The sequence below is a fragment of the Giardia intestinalis genome, chromosome 4, assembly GCF_000002435.2.
Source record: "Giardia intestinalis strain WB C6 chromosome 4, whole genome shotgun sequence".
Taxonomy (NCBI): Eukaryota; Fornicata; order Diplomonadida; family Hexamitidae; genus Giardia; species Giardia duodenalis.
The window spans coordinates 668,529-685,272 of record NC_051859.1 but is presented as its reverse complement, the minus strand read 5'-3'; the positions used below and the strand labels follow the sequence as shown (position 1 = coordinate 685,272).

At 48.6% G+C, this 16,744-nt stretch overlaps 10 protein-coding genes across 10 annotated transcripts; 6 read left to right on the top strand and 4 right to left on the bottom strand.

Annotated features, from left to right (window-relative positions):
• Positions 1-19: 19 nt before the first annotated feature.
• On the top strand, positions 20-2,056 carry GL50803_00112432 (High cysteine membrane protein Group 5; the record flags this gene model as incomplete). Its single annotated transcript, XM_001709502.2, has 1 exon — positions 20-2,056. One exon carries the CDS (start codon positions 20-22, stop codon positions 2,054-2,056), a length of 2,037 nt encoding a protein of 678 aa, XP_001709554.2.
• A 684-nt stretch (positions 2,057-2,740) lies between these two features.
• GL50803_0015166 (uncharacterized protein) lies at positions 2,741-3,388 on the top strand (the record flags this gene model as incomplete). The annotated part of the gene is made up of 1 exon (XM_038045814.1): positions 2,741-3,388. The coding sequence occupies one exon, from the start codon at positions 2,741-2,743 to the stop codon at positions 3,386-3,388; it is 648 nt and encodes a 215-aa protein (XP_037901937.1).
• Positions 3,389-3,393: 5 nt separating this feature from the next.
• On the top strand, positions 3,394-6,390 carry GL50803_0089730 (uncharacterized protein; the record flags this gene model as incomplete). Its single annotated transcript, XM_038046393.1, has 1 exon — positions 3,394-6,390. The coding sequence occupies one exon, from the start codon at positions 3,394-3,396 to the stop codon at positions 6,388-6,390; it is 2,997 nt and encodes a 998-aa protein (XP_037901936.1).
• A 25-nt stretch (positions 6,391-6,415) lies between these two features.
• GL50803_0010303 (uncharacterized protein) lies at positions 6,416-7,615 on the top strand (the record flags this gene model as incomplete). The annotated part of the gene is made up of 1 exon (XM_001709499.1): positions 6,416-7,615. The coding sequence occupies one exon, from the start codon at positions 6,416-6,418 to the stop codon at positions 7,613-7,615; it is 1,200 nt and encodes a 399-aa protein (XP_001709551.1).
• A 44-nt stretch (positions 7,616-7,659) lies between these two features.
• GL50803_0029140 (uncharacterized protein) lies at positions 7,660-8,181 on the bottom strand (the record flags this gene model as incomplete). Its single annotated transcript, XM_001709498.1, has 1 exon — positions 7,660-8,181. One exon carries the CDS (start codon positions 8,179-8,181, stop codon positions 7,660-7,662), a length of 522 nt encoding a protein of 173 aa, XP_001709550.1.
• An 8-nt stretch (positions 8,182-8,189) lies between these two features.
• GL50803_0017139 (Kinase, CMGC CMGC-GL1) lies at positions 8,190-10,031 on the bottom strand (the record flags this gene model as incomplete). Its single annotated transcript, XM_001709497.1, has 1 exon — positions 8,190-10,031. The coding sequence occupies one exon, from the start codon at positions 10,029-10,031 to the stop codon at positions 8,190-8,192; it is 1,842 nt and encodes a 613-aa protein (XP_001709549.1).
• A 126-nt stretch (positions 10,032-10,157) lies between these two features.
• Positions 10,158-10,811, top strand: GL50803_0010299 (uncharacterized protein; the record flags this gene model as incomplete). Its single annotated transcript, XM_001709496.1, has 1 exon — positions 10,158-10,811. The coding sequence occupies one exon, from the start codon at positions 10,158-10,160 to the stop codon at positions 10,809-10,811; it is 654 nt and encodes a 217-aa protein (XP_001709548.1).
• Positions 10,812-10,855: 44 nt separating this feature from the next.
• Positions 10,856-11,965, bottom strand: GL50803_0015164 (ATP-binding protein; the record flags this gene model as incomplete). The annotated part of the gene is made up of 1 exon (XM_001709495.1): positions 10,856-11,965. One exon carries the CDS (start codon positions 11,963-11,965, stop codon positions 10,856-10,858), a length of 1,110 nt encoding a protein of 369 aa, XP_001709547.1.
• Positions 11,966-11,997: 32 nt separating this feature from the next.
• Positions 11,998-13,347, top strand: GL50803_0010297 (putative U3 small nucleolar RNA interacting protein; the record flags this gene model as incomplete). The annotated part of the gene is made up of 1 exon (XM_001709494.1): positions 11,998-13,347. One exon carries the CDS (start codon positions 11,998-12,000, stop codon positions 13,345-13,347), a length of 1,350 nt encoding a protein of 449 aa, XP_001709546.1.
• Positions 13,348-13,364: 17 nt separating this feature from the next.
• GL50803_0017140 (uncharacterized protein) lies at positions 13,365-16,658 on the bottom strand (the record flags this gene model as incomplete). The annotated part of the gene is made up of 1 exon (XM_038045901.1): positions 13,365-16,658. One exon carries the CDS (start codon positions 16,656-16,658, stop codon positions 13,365-13,367), a length of 3,294 nt encoding a protein of 1,097 aa, XP_037901935.1.
• Between the last annotated feature and the right edge of the window lie 86 nt (positions 16,659-16,744).

Genomic DNA, 16,744 nt, shown 5'->3' with positions numbered 1-16,744 from the left:
TACTTTTAGACAGCTGTTGATGCATGCGTTGGTGGTGCTCGTCGCTCTGGCCACCGCGCCTTCGCGTGGAGGGAAGATGAGCTGCCCCAAAAACCACTACCTGACCGGGAGCATGTGTGTTGAGTGCGCTGCGGCGATAAAGTGGTGCCTGGAGTGCACCGGGGCAGGCGCGTGCACGAGGTGCGCTTCCGGGGCGTATCTCGAGGGAGGGTACTGCAAGCCGTGCGATCCCACCTGTGAGCGCTGCACCGGCCCGGGGAAGTGCACGGCGTGCAGCGAGGCCCACTGCAGAGCACAGGACGGGACATGCAAGGAGCCCAAGGACTTATATACAGGGTGTAGCAAGTGCGTCCATGACACAGGAAAGTGCATGACCTGCGCAGAGGGGTACTTCCACTCGGGCGCGGGATCAACCCCCTGCACAAAGTGTGCTGATAACTGTCTATCCTGCAAGAGCGCCACTGAGTGCACGAGGGCCGCCTCAGGGTACTATGTTAACCCCTCGACGAAGAGTCCAGCTGCCTGTACCGGTACTAACTGTGACACTTGCGCAGATGATGGAGCATGCACTGTCTGCAAGCCAGGTTATAGGCTTTCTACGCCATCAACAACGTCACAATCAGCAACATGTGTAAGTTGTACTGGCAATTGCAGCACGTGCGATTCCAGCAAGTGCACTTTCTGCATGCCCGGCTATGCCCTCACTTCTGACAGTACCTGCCAGGCGTGTCAGCAAGGCTGCGCTATCTGCGCCGATGATGAGCGCCAGTTTCCTGGCAAATGTCTCTCCACTGGCTGCGCACAAGGTTACTATTACCATTCGTACGCAAAGGTGTGTGCCAAGTGTCCAACTAATTGTGCCGACTGCTACTACGACGAGGCACACAGCATTCCTGTTTGTACCCGGTGTACGGACTCGTCCCAACTCACGGTAGGACCAAAGATATATGGCATTTGGTGCTCTGATCTACCGACCAAAAGTTGTAAGAGTAACGAGTTTTTAGAAAACGGCTTTTGCGTCCCCTGCTACGGGGCCATCATGAACTGTATAGGATGCAGCGACCGCTTCCGCTGCACTGAATGCTTGCCTGGCTACTACTTGTACGACAACCTCTGTGTCCGGTGCGACGACAACTGCCTTGCTTGTGAGAACACTGCGACAAACTGCACCAATTGCGATGATGGCTTTGTCCTGCAGAATGGCACATGCGTTAAAGTGGGCTTGGTGATAGAGAACTGTCTCCACGCGGATAATACCACAGATCCAACCAAAGGCTGCAGCACGTGTCGGGGCGGCTTTTACGTAGCTGACGGTGCGTGCAAGAAGTGTGTGGATAACTGTCAGTTGTGCAAGGGACCGGAGATTTCGAACTGCATACTAGGATTCAATGGCTATCGGTATGATAGCTACAAGAATACGTTGGAAAAGTGTGAGGATCCCAACTGTGAGCTGTGCGCAGAAACAGCAAAGTATTGCGGCACTTGCAAACTAGGATTTTACATATCACCTGATGATCAGAAGTGTGCGAAAGGACAAGTAGAGAATTGCAAGGTCTATACATATGACGGCTCTGCATGCAGCGAGTGCCTAGCCGGCTATGGCATTTCAGTTGATGGAGATCGGTGCTCCCCGTGCTTGGAAGGCTGCAAGGGAGAGTGCACAGACACTACTTGTGAGTCTGGCGTGTGTGTGCAGGGATACTATTTCGCTGAAGGGGATACGTGTCTAACGTGTCCGAGCGAATGTGCGTCCTATATGGCAAACAGCAAGAAGCTGGTCTCTTGCGATCGGTGCACGTCTGGCCAGGTTTTCGCCATCAGCTCAGTCATGGGTCTCTACTGCGGTAAGCTGGACTCTAACTTCTCCAGCAGGGGTGCAGGACTCATCTCTACGATTGTTATCTTGGGCCTCATCATCGTCGGTTTCATCGTGGCTACTCCGTTCCTCGTCAAGCTTGCGAAGAAGCGGGGGGTCCGAGTTAGCAAATTACGCAGCATAAATTCCGGGTCAGAGAGCCACAACGAGTTCCTTCTAGAGGAGCCGGATCTTCTGTGACGGCGCAGATCAATGTCTTCTCCTGTCTGCCTTGCTTGTATGCGTACCCAGTTTCTATCGTGCTGGGACAATACAGCCCTTCTCCTAGTAAACAAGGCAGAAGTATGTATGCTGGTGTCACCACGGTCGTTGACTACCTGGGGGCCGGCGACGGCTGTGAGAGCAGCGGGCATAGGAGTGGCGCATTCCGGGACGTGATTAATCTGTCTTGCCATCGGCCGTGGCACTGTATGTGACTCCGAGGAAACAAAGTGCTAACTGCTGGCCGGCTTCTATCGAACATCTGCGGAGATGCTCAAGCTGCGCAGTCAACGATGTGATGGCCACGAGGGGACGCTTATGTTGAACAAGGCAGGGCTGCAGGAGCCAAGGCACAGCGAGAATCCAACACTGGTCTGCCTCATCCTCAAAGTCTGCGTGGCCCATAGAGTTATCTACCTCCACATAGATGTTGGCTACTGACCTAAGCTCACGCAAGCATGACTCGTGATTGAAAGTGTATGGTCTACACTTCACCCGATCCTTAGGATGTCTAAGATCTCTTACAAAGTGAAAGAGAAAGACTGAGAGGGACCTGAAGCATGTATGAGCAAATCTGGAGATCCAGAAGATAGCCATAGTGTTATGCCGTAGATGGGTATACTCGCAGACTGTTATGCCTGTCGATTGCCGCAAAAAACCAATATGTCTAGCGATGCCATTTGCAGCGCTATCTCTAGCACGTTGGGCTTAAAGGAAATAGGACCCTTGCCTCTCAAAAAGGAGAAGATCAGCCTGCCGAACTTCGCCGTTGCGTACCTCACCGCCGCAGAAGACCCGGAGAAGGATACCGTCACTGTGCTCCTTGAAAAGGATGCATCTAGTATGCAATGCATCGTAGCTCGTGACGAGTCAATGCTGGACCGAATACAAGAGTTTCTATCGGCTTGGAAGGCCGTTGGGATGTCAGGGATGTCTCTCTCACACAGGCCCTCCGCCGTCAACAGTAGCACTAGCGATGCCCCTATGGGCTTCCAGTCCAATAATCAAGTTCAAAGCAAGTTGCCACAGGGTAGCGCGGTGATTGGAAAATTGCCTGTGAAGAAAACAGCTTTCAGTGGTCCTCTTGATTTGGAGAAAAACGGAAACTTAATCGGACTTAATCACCCTATGTTTCATAAAAGTAACGAGCCGAGTCCAGACCCCTGTTTTCCGGATGGGCTAGGCGACTTTGCTGATCCACTCCAGGGAGTCAAAAGACCTAAGCACCTTCCACCAAATGCCATATGGGAGCCTGCACGGCCCGACACTCGCGATCCCGTGGGTCCCAGGAGCGGCTTACCCTATATTTAAAGTAAATGTCTCTATTGTTGCTAACATGTCTTCTATGTCTTCCCTCTACGCTCTCTGTGGTGTCTGTCTGCGAAAAAATCAATACATGGACAGACGAGCAGCTCACGGAGTCGTGCTACGGCTGCCCACCGCCATGGGTCACCACGACTAAGATTTTACATAATGTGTCGATAATCTGCACGCAAGCGTTCCAGTATGGCGACTTGATCGCTACGTCGCCTACAAACATCAGTATCTATGCCGCTAACAGGGTGGATTCTCTCTATTTATCTTTTGTGGTCATCGAGGCTTCCCTCACCGTTACCTATTCGTGCGAAAGCCAAGCCCCGGGCAAGCGAACTAACGTAATAAGCGCTGCTATAATGCTTATTAACAGCCCCATTGCAGTTTATGCCCCAGACGTTAATCTTAGCTTGCACTCCTCTCGACCCACCCAAATCTTGGGCCTCGATGCGCTGCAACTGCATCTGGTGAATGTGTCGTCATCCATAGACTCCTCGTTCACTGTTTCAGACAGGCTGGTCTTGACCCGTGGCTCGATAATACGCGCGTCCATTCCCATCAAGCTAGGAACCCTCGAGTTATGGGACAAGAGCTCCCTAGCTTGCCAGGGCATAGATGTGGTGTTGCTGGAGGTAAGCACCGAGTCTATTCTTTCGATCTCTGGCTCTTTATTTGCCAAGGCGATAAGCTTAAATAGCCATGCTCTTATATCTGTTACACAGAACATCACGACAGACAGTATCAAAGCCAATGCCTCAGTTGTTGCCTATGCTCTGCGGGCTAAGGGCGATACCTGGGTACACACGTACGGGACCATCACTGCAGATACCATTGAACTTAGTGCTGGAACACAAATAAAAGGTGCTTTATCATTCGAAACCATTTACTTTGCCCAACAAGACTATCAAATGCAGTCTACACATAAGCCACAGCCAGCTGACGGCACCTCGCCCAATGTTACACAATCCGACTACTCATATCTGTATTCAGTTACCCTATACGAAGGAAGTCTTCTTGAAGGGGATACTCTGGTTGCAGACGGCCTTGAATCATTTACTTCCAAATCCTCTTCTATTAATATAATGCAATATTCATTTTATAACATTAATAATCTAACTGTTGAGCACCGGCTGCTGGTGGTCAATTCTCTTAAACTCTCACGGGTGGCGTCTGCTGTCTTCAAGATGCGCGTTTTGGTCGGGCATATATATGCTGATCTGAGCTACCTTTACTTTGAAGACGGTGCCATAATTAGCAGCGGAATGCTGGCCCACCTAACAGTCACAAAGACATCTTATCTCCAGGTACGCAGCTTGCCACTTGCAAACAAAACACAGCACTTAGCAGACACCAATCCAGGGGGTCAGTCTTCTATGGGTGAGTCAAGAAAGGAGATACTTTCAGAATACCTAATTAACGAAAATATAAACCGTAGCCTGTACATAGAAAGCATATACCTGCAACCCATGACTGAAGTCCCATTGGACGATGAGAACCTTTATTTGACCTGTATTCAGACAATAGGAGCACCATCTAATGAATCAAATACCCAACTGTTCTTATCTGAGGATGACTGCCTAACTTATCTATTATTCGAGCCAGGAACTCTATATGTTGAACGCGGCTACCTACTCGGTGCTGCCCTAATAGATGCAAACGTTGTGATCAACTATGGCACTCTCATGCGACTGCCTGGGCCAAATCAGTATCACCATACATTGGATTGCTATGTGCACAACCTGTTTTACGCCGGCACGCTGTCTTCTCAATACACAATGTCACTCTTGCTCTTATCGTCATCAGATGCAAATGCCAGGTTCGATGCACTCCGCAAAGCTATCTATGTAAGGGCCTATAAGTCTGTAGCCATAAATTCTCTTGATATTAGAGGCAAAGTTCACGTTAAGCATACATGGGGATCACTAGAGGCTAACGGGCTTCCTATCTCCGTAATGTCTAACTTGTTCATTGATCATGATAGCACATTTGAGGGCCTCCTTTCGGTAGTTAATGGCAAACAGCTGCTCACCCAAGCCACCGCGATAGAAGGATCGTTGAGGATTTCGAGCACATACATGAAACAATCTGAAGCTGGATTGATAGTTGCAAACAGAATTCAAGCGGTAGCCTCAACAGTAGAGCTTCTCGGGTATATTTTCTTAGCCTCTAATTCATACAAGGACCCTACTTTGTACATTCAAGCACCATTTGTTTCCCTTGGCTCACTTATTCTTCACGGACCCATGTCAACACGGCGACAATTTAATTGCTGTGGTGGTTCAAATGTCTTGTTTGGCGGGTGCAGTCGAGGAAGCCCTGCGCCCCTAGTCAATACAAGCATACGGCTTTACAAACTGCACGACTCCAACAAGGGTCAGATTTCGGGAAATCCGGGGGATACATGTGACGGGGTCCTGGGTGGTCGGGCAGGAGGTACTGCGTACATTGTTGCAGCGGTTCATCTTACCCTCTTAGGGTCCATTGTGGCAAATGGCGAGGAAGGACGATCTTCCAAGTTAGACAATGTCTCAAATCGTGTGGTTTGTGGCGGCAGTGGGGCTGGGGGAAACGTGTATGTAGAGGCGCCCAAGATGAAAATAGGCCAGAATGTGTTTTTCAGTGTAAGTGGAGGAAACTGTACTGATGCCTGCCAATCTGACTGCATCTCAACTGGAGGATCTTCTTCCGGCACAGCGATCATTAACTGTACAGCGTGCCCAAGTCCTCTCCCCTTTTCAATCTTCGCAGATCCAGGGGCATGCGGAATCTATGAAGCCAGGAACGTAATGGAGACCTGTCCTCCCTTTTTCCGAGTAAGCAGTGATCGTTTGAGCTGCATTTTACCAATGTCTTCGCTCTTAGTAGTGATTCTTTTGATGGGGGTATTGACTGCAGTCATGGTCCTGAGCATGATCAATATAGTGAGCTGGTTTAAGCACGCGTGGATGCACCGGAAGGCAACTATCGAGACTAACTATCTCAGCCTGTTTGATAACTAGGGGATGGATCTAAAGTTAAACTAAAATGCGAAAACATGGCAACACAGTCAATGCACCACTACCAAAGCTTTCACTCTCAGCTACAGGTCACGCCCAGAAGACCTTCTTGACTCATACAGATATTCAGGCGGTCAAGTACAGGCTTGCAGAGCACGAGATTTCTCAGCCCACTGGAGTGTATAATACAGAGCTAGAGGAACAGGAGCAGAATCTTGCGGAGATCACCGCCATCCTGAAACAGACACAGGCAGAGTACGAAGCTCGTTCGGCTCAGCTTGCGGCCAGAGAGAAAGCCCTAGAAATTCGGCGACAGGAGCTTATGCGGCGCAAAGCCGAGATAGACATATATGTCTCGCGTAGCAAGGACAAGCAGAACAAGAATCTCCGGCTGACAGCAAAGCGCTACGAAGGAATCTCATGTGTCATGCAGGAGATGTCGGGGCTCACAGACACCATCGCGGGGGCGACGGCCCTGCTCTCTATTCTTATGGAGAGGAACAAGACCTACGGCGTGTACGGCTCATTTATCGAGGCTGCCCACGACCGTCTTCTGACAGACAGCGCGTTCGAGTCGGGGCCTACAGACCGGAGTGAGGGTGCTCCGGTGATGCGCAGCTACGATAACCTCCGTAGTCTGAGCGCCTCCATGGACTATGTTTCCGGTGTCTACACGCGTCTGACCAAGGAGGAAGCGTCTTCGCTGAGTCTTGAACAGGCGTTGTCTGCGGAGTATGATGCATCTGCGGGCAGTCTCATAGAAAAACAAAACGCACATAGGGTGGTGGTCTCTGCCCTAGAGCAACAGGTTGCTGACCTGAACGCTACATTAGATGATCTGCTACTCAAACACGAGTCTCTCAAAACAGATAATGAGCTTTTGGTACACAAGCTGCACACACGCACCCAGGAGATATCGGAAGTCCATGGAGCCGTGAAGAATCTTCTCGAGCGAATTGCCGCGGTCGTAGAAGAGCGTCATACGTTCCTTACCGATCGTGCAAGCATAGAAGACCTTCTGGGAGGAGTTGGTCCAGAGCTCCAGCAAAAGGTTCAGTTGTATCACAAAGAGGCAAAGGGCCTGATCAACATGAACGAGTGTTTCAACAGAGTACTTGGGTCCAGTCTCCTTGGCCGTCTCAGAGATATTTACAAACTTAGTCTGGCCTTGGAGGACGCCGCAGAACTTGTCAGTATCGCAAACGACTTATCATTTACTACAAAGTAGCCAAACTGCGACCGAGACGAGCTGAGGTGCAGCCAGTCAATCGTCTAGCAATGAGCATTGTGACTACTGTGGGGGTTGTGCGTGTTATGTTGACTGTGGCTAGCACGATTGCTTCCGTCTGCCATGGCGTTCGAGCTCTCCCACTTAGCCAACCAATTGTGAACTGTTGATAGGCAAACGTTTATCCCTAGCCTTTCTGCGAGGGCGTCCTTCAGCTCCTTGAGATGGACAGACGAGGACTGAGCCTTCATCTCAATGAAGAGCTTGCAAACGTCCTCCTGAAGAGGTCGCGGGGTTTTCGAGCGGGACTCCATGAGTGTACCGCCTCGGTACTGGGACATCCAGTGGTATAGAGTTCGAGGATGCAAACCAAATATGCGAGCAGCCTTGTGAGGGCATAACTCCAGCTTAATGACCGCCCTGCACGTTATTTGTGCAATATCTGGATTTCTTGGACGCATGGTCGTTTCAGTTAGCTTTGCTCTTTTAAAGTTAACATGGAAATTGGATTTTAATGTTTTTATGACGTGATCACTGAAATAATTCACCTTTAGAAGCAAATTCATTTTTTTGACTAGACGTCGTCTAGTGAATTTGGACAATAAGTGAAGACTAGTTCGTCGAGGGTTCTGTGTGAGATTTCATTCAATAAAACCGGCAGGTAATCCTTGTTGAAGTCCACCTTTCTGTTTAGAATGGCGCTAATCTTCTGAAGGAAGTTGTTCGCGCTGTTGGTTTCGTCGGGCTTGGTAAACGTAGAGTTGCTGGTATTCAGCTTGAAGAAAAAGGAGTTCTGAACGTTGTCAAAGATAGGATGTGTCAAGGCCTCTGTGGGCATCAGGCGGCGAAGGGGGTTAGGGTTCATTAATTTGGACACCAGGTCTGAGTACATATTGTAGAAGCATATAGCTGTCGGCGACAGCTCTAGGAGTATGGTGAGCTCTTGCACGGAGATGGCGGGTTTGTCCATCATCTCCACAACCTTTGGCAAGGGTGCAAACCGGAGAACCAGCATTAAAAAGCATGCTTGTTTCAAGGTGTATCTGCTTGTGGAGTAGATCGCGTCGCAGTCCCTGTATGGCGATAGTATAGCGTGTCTGTTGAGTATAATCAGTTGCTTAATGTGTGAAGGTATCTGTTTCAGTGGGTCGTCGCTGTGTTTAACTGGCGGTTCCTGTAAATTGCTGTCTTCACGTCCAGCATTACTGTCGCGTGCATTTGCCAATACTGCCTCTACTTGCTCGCGTGGCATGGCTAAAATCCGTTGCAGGTCTGCTGCGCGAGCCTTATTCAGCTTCGTTGTGACAGCCCTAAAGGAATCTATGAATGATCGAGACACACCGTTGAAAGAAACTATAGCCTCCAGGAAGTCTTCATTCTCTGCCAGTGGCCGGAGCTGGTTGACGTAAGCAAGGACTTCCCCTGAGCCAGTATTCTCGTCCCTGTCCTTGGAGTGAAAGGCGGGGTAATCGAATAACAACTGTATCAAAATGCACCCGAGGCTCCACGAGTCACCAATGAACCCTGAGCAGTTGACGTTCTTCCTGAAGGATTGCTCCGGTGCTCGCCACCATATGGTCCCACAGATGGATGTGGCACCAGCTGGTGGGAGGAGGCGACGCGAGACGATCCCCGGCTGCTGTGTGCGGTCTAAGCCCTCGAGTGGATCATATGCAACGGCACACCGTTCGTCGTATTCTCTAATCGGCATCTTAGTGTCTGTGTAACTATTTCCTCTGTAATCATAGTTGTAGCTGACTCCAAACCGTCGCAGAAAGGTCACTTCACAGCGTGCCATGCCAAAATCACAGAGAAGCAGCTGGCCATCCCTGGAGATAAGCATATTCTCTGGTTTGAGATCCCTGTGCGACCATCCTAAAGAATGCATAATTCCAACGGCCCGAAGAATCTGATAAGCAACACGCAGCACATCCTCTTCTTTTGCAGAATAAAGAGAGCCGTGCTTGAGGTAGGTCTTAAGATCTAACTCACAAAAGGGGAAGACAAGCAGGAGGGAAAGTTCTGCATTCGCTTCGCTCTCGTACTCCTTTAAGCGATGTACATTGCTTTTGGTAGATGAACTGACATCGATGATATCTAGAAGGGGAAGAAACGGAAAATCTACATATAGATCCGGGTGATTGCTGGTTGCACCCGGTCTCCTGCTCATAGCATCCACCAAGGACACCATGTTGTCGATGTCTCTTGTCTGCGACCTGCTAAGGAAACCACGGCGATCGTGAAGAAGGAGAAGCTTGAATGCTAACTGGATCCGTTCGTCGCTCTCATGCCAGCCCTGGTACACATAGCTGTACCCGCCCTTTGCCCGCGGCCTTGCATTTATATAGTAAGGTCCTATTTGCACGATCATTTTTTGCTTTGACCCCTTTTCCAGGGCCTTCGGAGATGTCCTCATGCGGGGAGCTTGCTTTCAAAAAATATTAATGCATAGAATTTATATTTCTCGAATACATTTCCCTGAAACAAAAATAAAGCCCATCTTACACTAGAAACTTACGCTAGAAGCTTACACTAGAAACCTATGGGCTTGTTTGGAAAAAAGGCAAACAAGAAGTTCAACGAGCTGGACATAGCACTTCTTAAACTCCAGAATGAGTGCGACAGACGAAACACACAAGCCGAGCAGGCTTCTGCGCGTGCAAGCGAGTTTCATAAGAAAGCCATTCAGAGTCTTAAGGATCACAACACTGATCTAGCAAAGATGTACTTGTGTCTCGAAAAGGAAGCAAAGAAGTACTCCAGTCTCCTCTCGGTGACCTGCGTCGAGGCAGCACGCCAGAAGCGTCTCCTTCAAGAGAGAGTCAGTCAGATATCCCTTGTTGATGCCATGAAGAAGACTAATGAGCTGTTGAACAAAATGCAGATTGACGGGGAGAAGCTAAAAGAAACGATGGACGAGATTCAACAGCACGTAGCAGCAGATAAGGCGAGCATAAATGAGATAGACCAGATCATCTCAGGAAACAAAGACGAGGTCGATAACATGATGGCCGAATTAATGGACGAGATCACTATCGAGCGAGACATAAATGCAATCCCTAGCCACGACCCGGTCTTGACTGATACGTCTGTGCACCATTCTGCGGCCATTGGCACCGTTAGAGATAAGAACGAAGATAGGCCTGACTCTGTGGAGATAGAGGAGGACCGTGAGGTCGAAGTGTGCGTAAATTAGATCACCTTGTGTGTTTTACTTCTGTCACAGCAGCTTACAAGTTATTAGTCAACGCCATCCAGGTTTGCCGAGTCCTCTAGAACCTCCACCCCGTCATCTCCACAGACATAGCGAGTTGGCAGCAATGACATATCTGCAAATAGACTCTGGTAGGGATCTTCTTTCTCGCGTTCCTTTTGCTGCTTCTCTTGTTCTACAGCTCGTCGATGTTCATCCAACCGGGTCGGGTACTCCTCAATGTACTGTGCACTGACTCTCCGAATCTTGTCCAGCAACCCCTCAAATCCCAATCCTGTGTAGCTACTTACATTAACGTAATCTATTACATTATAAAACTCTTCCAGAATGGTGCTCAGAGATTCGTAGAAGATATCTGAATAAGCAATACTATTAACGTTCCGCTCTTGGAAGTCACTAAACGCCTCAGAGAGAGCAACGTTATTCCGCATATAGACCCATGGTGCCCACCTATTGAATGTATCTGGCTCTACACTCAAAGACGGAGCGATAAGATCGCTCTTGTTAAAGACTATGATTACAGGGAGCTCAAGGCGCTCCATAATGCTGCAGCAGTACAGCATAGAGGCTACAAATGTTATGGGATTAAGGCAACGCTCGCTATCCACGATATAGAGCAGAATGGTGGGGTATGCAGAGCCGAAGAACTTAGAGACTATCTCCCCTGACGAGCTCCAAGTAAATACCTCTATCTGCCCAGGCGTGTCGACGACGTAGCAAGAGGTCCGCTCTGCCTTCTTACGCATCAAGTTGTCCAGCTCATCGATCTTGGTTGCGAAAAGGTTAAGGGTGGCCATGATGGCTCCGTTGGGACCCCAGTGATGCTTCTTCATGAGGTCTCCGATGTTAAACGTGTCTCGGATGTCGACCGAGGGGATGTACGGAGTGTCCAAGACAGCAGGATCCAGGTTAACGATATAAGGCACCTTACTAACAATATCTTGCCGTATTCGTGGCTTTAACGCATACGCGGCCTGATGCTGGTTGAGCTCAGCAGCCAAGCGCTGGATAAAGGTCGTCTTACCTGCTCCAGCCATTCCTATCACGAGTAAAACGGGGGGACGATGAAGCATCTCTCTTATCCGCTGCCTCTCAACGACCGTCAGCTCCAGGTGGTCACATTCAGATTGACACATGAAAGAATTAAAAAGCAAGTCAATAAATTGAAATGAGTGCTGATGCTCTACGACGCCAATCTGCCCTTCAGGATCTAGAGGTCATCAAAAAGGCTGGTGGGGATGTTGCGTCAATTCTTCGGGAGCAGGTTCAGGCTCTTTCCAAGGTGGCCACAAGGGAGATATTGTCGCATTTCAGAGGAACGAAAGAGGATCGACTGATGCTCAGAGGCGGGCACAAGATGGAATTTACTTGCGTAGCACATAGCGATGATACTATTTACCTTGGGTCTGGTGACGGGACAGTTTCTGCATGGTCTCTGCAGCCATCTAATATCGAAGACATCTCCGCGGAAGAAAAGCCTCTGAAGCAGCTATTCATTGTACGGGGGAGGCCAAAAATCCGGGTCCATGGCCGCAAACAGCCGTTTCGCTATGATATCATTGGGGTCAGGTTGAACAGACACCCCTACGCAAGCATACACTCAACCTCAAGAATACGGGATCCGTACCACGAGGGACACTTTGGAGGCATTACTGCGTTGGCTGCCAGTGCCGATGGGGCATATGTGGCTTCAACAGGGTTGGATTGCCTAGTCAATGTGCGCAACGGGAGAACGGGAAAATCTCTCTTCAGCATCATTCTGGATAATGTAGCGTTATCAATGCGGATTTTTGGCCACGTACTTACTATCTGTATGCAAAGTACTCTTAAGGTCTTCAACTTGGACGATCATTGTGAGATGTTCACCTTACGGGGACACGAAGATCAAATCACGGGGTGTGCAGACATGGGAGCAGAGCACAATGCAGTTATTACTTGTTCTGTTGATAAGTCAGTGCGTTTCTTCGACTATAACAAGCAGACGCAACTGATCTTTACGTCAGGTGTCTCACTCGAGTGTGTGTGTTGGATTAGAACTGATGTTTTCATTGCAGGATGTGCCCTTGGGCTACTAGTGCACACTTTAGAGAAGCGTAAGCCAGTCATGCAAGTGCACCCCCACGACTGCTTGCGGTTCCTTGAGAGTGATTCAGCAAGGCATACATTTATACCATCCACAGACTACTGTAGAAGATTGGTGACCGCCCTGGATTGCATTCCGAATGGCGATATTATTATCTCCGGCTGTCACGGTCTTGTTTCGTTATGGAGGTGTGTCGACTCCAATTTAGAGAAGGTGGCAGATTACGCAGTTGATGGGTTCGTCAATAATTTGAAACTAGTAGTCCAACATATGAAGCTCTACATCTTCGTAGCACTGGGGAAAACACCTGGAAGAGGTCGCTGGGACAGGGATCCGACCGGATACAATGGTATGCTCTTGCTGGATCTAAAATGTCCTGTTCCGATGGAGTCATCCAAGGGGTCGTCGCGCTTTAAAACACGAGTATTGATGTAGGAGGTCAGACAAGAGACTTAGACTTCTTTGCTTAGCCCATATACAAACGACGCGCGAATAATCATGGAAATATCCCCCAAGCTGCTAATGGATACGGGCAAAGTCTTGAGAGCTATCACAGCAGAGTGGTGCCGCATAGCCTTATCTGAAATTGTATCTTTAGCGATAAACGTGAATGCCAAAAGTCTATCATTCGAGTGCATGACATCAGAAGCTAAGCAATCAACGTGCCACGGGCAAAGGGAGTCTCGGGTGGATGGGGCCTGACTAAGGGTTTGAAGCAGCCTCATTATATGATACATCACACAGTCTATCAGCGATATTTTTGTGATGGAAGTGATGCCCTTTAAATCATACATTTTTTTATAGAGCAATAGAGCATCATTAAACTCGTTTGTCTTGAAATTTATGGGCAGGAGGGACGAAGCCATGTTGTACAGGAAACACCAGTCGCTCAATGGGCCTGGACCTGCTTCTACAGAGCTAGAAAGATATGTGATGTAATTTTCAACAGTTTTAAACGCAGCAAACAGCCTCGGAAGGCTCAGGAAATCCTGATCTCGGAAGCAGCGGGGTCTCACCATCGTGCACAGCACTCCTCTGCTATTGTAATATAGATGTCTATGGTTAAGGAATCCGTGGTCTCCTGCTCTTTCAATAAAGTGACGTAAATCCCCTATGATTTTAATATTTTGGAAGAATGCCCAAATATCCCTGGGAGACCCCTCAAACAGGGGAAGCGGGGACAGATTTGGTGGGAACAGAAGCTCGGTTATTACTGCAGCATATTTTGAGTGCATCTCTTGCTCGTTATCGTATAAAATGTCCACAACCCGTATGATATGCTCTGAAGTGCACCCTATATGCAGGTTGAGAGAAGCCTCCATAAGGGTGATGTACGCAGGATTAATAGTTGATGGAAGGTCAGACCTGGATCCCCCTAGCGGACCTTGATGATCTAGTGCAGCTTCTTCTCGGCCAAAAAGGCATTCAACATCGAATAGAAAGATGCTGTGCAACCTGTTTCTATATAACCCATAATAGACCTTTCCCGTTCTAAACAACCCATCAATGCTTTCATTTCTAGTTATAAAGCGGTTGTGCATTTCTCCCGTAAGAAGGAGGTGGATCTTTTCCAAAAAGTAGTGAAGAGAGAGAACAGCATGTGTTCTGTTAATAATTAGATCAATATACCATGGAACAGGGCTTCCTGCGTATCGCCTAGCCAGATCTAAAAGCACTCTGCACGTTGGCTCCGGCAGCTTGTGAGGCACGTGGGCTGGTGTGCCCAAATCTATTCTGAGTAGCCTCGAGCGACTGAGAAGATTGCATCCTGGGAACTTACTGTTGCAAGACGAAAGCACGAGATCCTTCATGGCATCCCATTCGATAACCTTCTCCTGAGGAACTCCGTTGTTAATGTCCTGGGACATACCGCACAGCCTTACTACAGCCTCACATGTATCGAGATAGTCTCGTGCTCTACTAACACCTAGAAGACCCAGCCCGAGCGTCGGCTCGAGAATGATGTGTAGTGCTTGCAAGCAAATAGCGGACTGGCTGAAAACTAAAGGCCTTCGAAGTACCAATCCGTGGAGCGTATCTTCTTGTGGAAACGGAGAGTATGCTGTGTTTGTTATTGCAATGCGCAGATCAACCTCTTGCTCAATAATTATATCAACGCTCTTGAAAATAGGCCGCAGGATTGATAGATTGGTTTGAAAGTTGTCTATGAAGTGCCTCTCTAACAAGTCAATATTCTGAATAAACTGGTCTCGGTCAGAACAAGACATGATACCCAGATCCGAGGGAGAGTCGTCATAGACAAGATGAATAACCTGTTGGCCCAGAGGGTAGGAGACACTAACATTCAGCGCATAGTGTGGTATCACGTAGCTCCTGAAAACAGAAATATTGTTAAGGAACAGAGGAATACAATCTCTCAGTGGTAGCTGCTCGATGCATAAAGAGATTGAACGCTCCGAACCTTGATATCTTTGCTTGAGAAGGTCGCCAATGAGATCGAATAATATATCGGCATCATGGGGTGATTGATATAAAGCAATAGACGGAGGTAAGTGCTTTACACCAGTGCTAGCATGGGCAGAGAGGATATCTACAAGAGGATTCACGATTGAATCGAGAACATCGTTGCATGCATAAGTAATCTCTTGGGATATTTTGTAGAAGAAATCGCCGCTAATAATCATGGTGTACATCCCAATAGGCTGCCTCTCACCTGAGTAATCTGCAGAAAGTGCGAGGTCCTCTAGTTGTAACTCTTCTACATTATTGACAACTGCATTCATTGGCTCGTCGCGAAAAGTGTCATCTATCTCGGTACAGTTGTATGACTCGTGTGCACTTAGTGTAAGGACCTCAGAAAAATCTGCAGGAAGAAACAGTGATATCACGTGACCACTTTGTGTTTGGACTGCCGGAAGACCGATTCTGAAATCGCCGAAATCTTCATGCAGCGCACAAGAAAGACCATCCAGCAGAAGTTGATGGAGAGACTGCAAGAACTCAACCCCCTTCATTCGCAGTGTATGCTCTTCGTCTTCAAGTATCAGCCCGCGAGATCTTATCTCAGTAAGCTTCTGGTAGCAGAGCACTCGCATCCGATCGACAACGTTGGCAGCGAATCTGCCGCAACTGTGGATGCAGGTAGCGAGTTGAGACACTATACTGTATTGGGTGTCCCCGCTGGCTGCTATCTTAGAGAGGAACCGTGTACCGAGCCCGATCAAAGACATATGACCAGAAGATACATGCACAGCTGCTTGGAAATGCAATCCCGTCGGTATCCCGTGATCCTCTGCGCCGCGGAGCGTGCACTGCAGTGCACGCACATGCGATTGCGGAATGTACACTGGTGCAAGAGAAAGGATTGCTGGAAAGAGCTGCACGAAGGTTTGCGCCAAAAGCACAATAAGGGAATCTGGAACGAGTATACAACACGACGTAATATCCTTTGTTTGCAGTGCAGTCTTCCCTAGCGTTTCATTGACTACAAGGTCAAAGTACTTTGAGATCAGTTGCACAGAAGTAAAGGCTATTCTCAAGCATTGAGAGACAAGCAGAGACGTCTCTGAAATCTGCATTCCCAGCATGCGTCGTACAATCCCAGTGAACGTATAGCAAGGTGTGGCTGTTGCAGGGGGAGTTAGGGAGTAGAACTCCTTTTCACCGTCACAAAAGAAGTACAGGGTATCCGCAAATTCTTCCACAAGCAGCGATCTGCTGGTACTCGTCTGGATGTACACAGTCACGCCCGCAGAGTGTAGCTCTAGCGCGAGCTGCGCAGACATCAACCCTGAACAATGTAAATTATATTGAAGAAGATCCGGTCCATTCTTTACTCTGAGACCGTTCTGCAGGCTGTCCCAATCAGAGC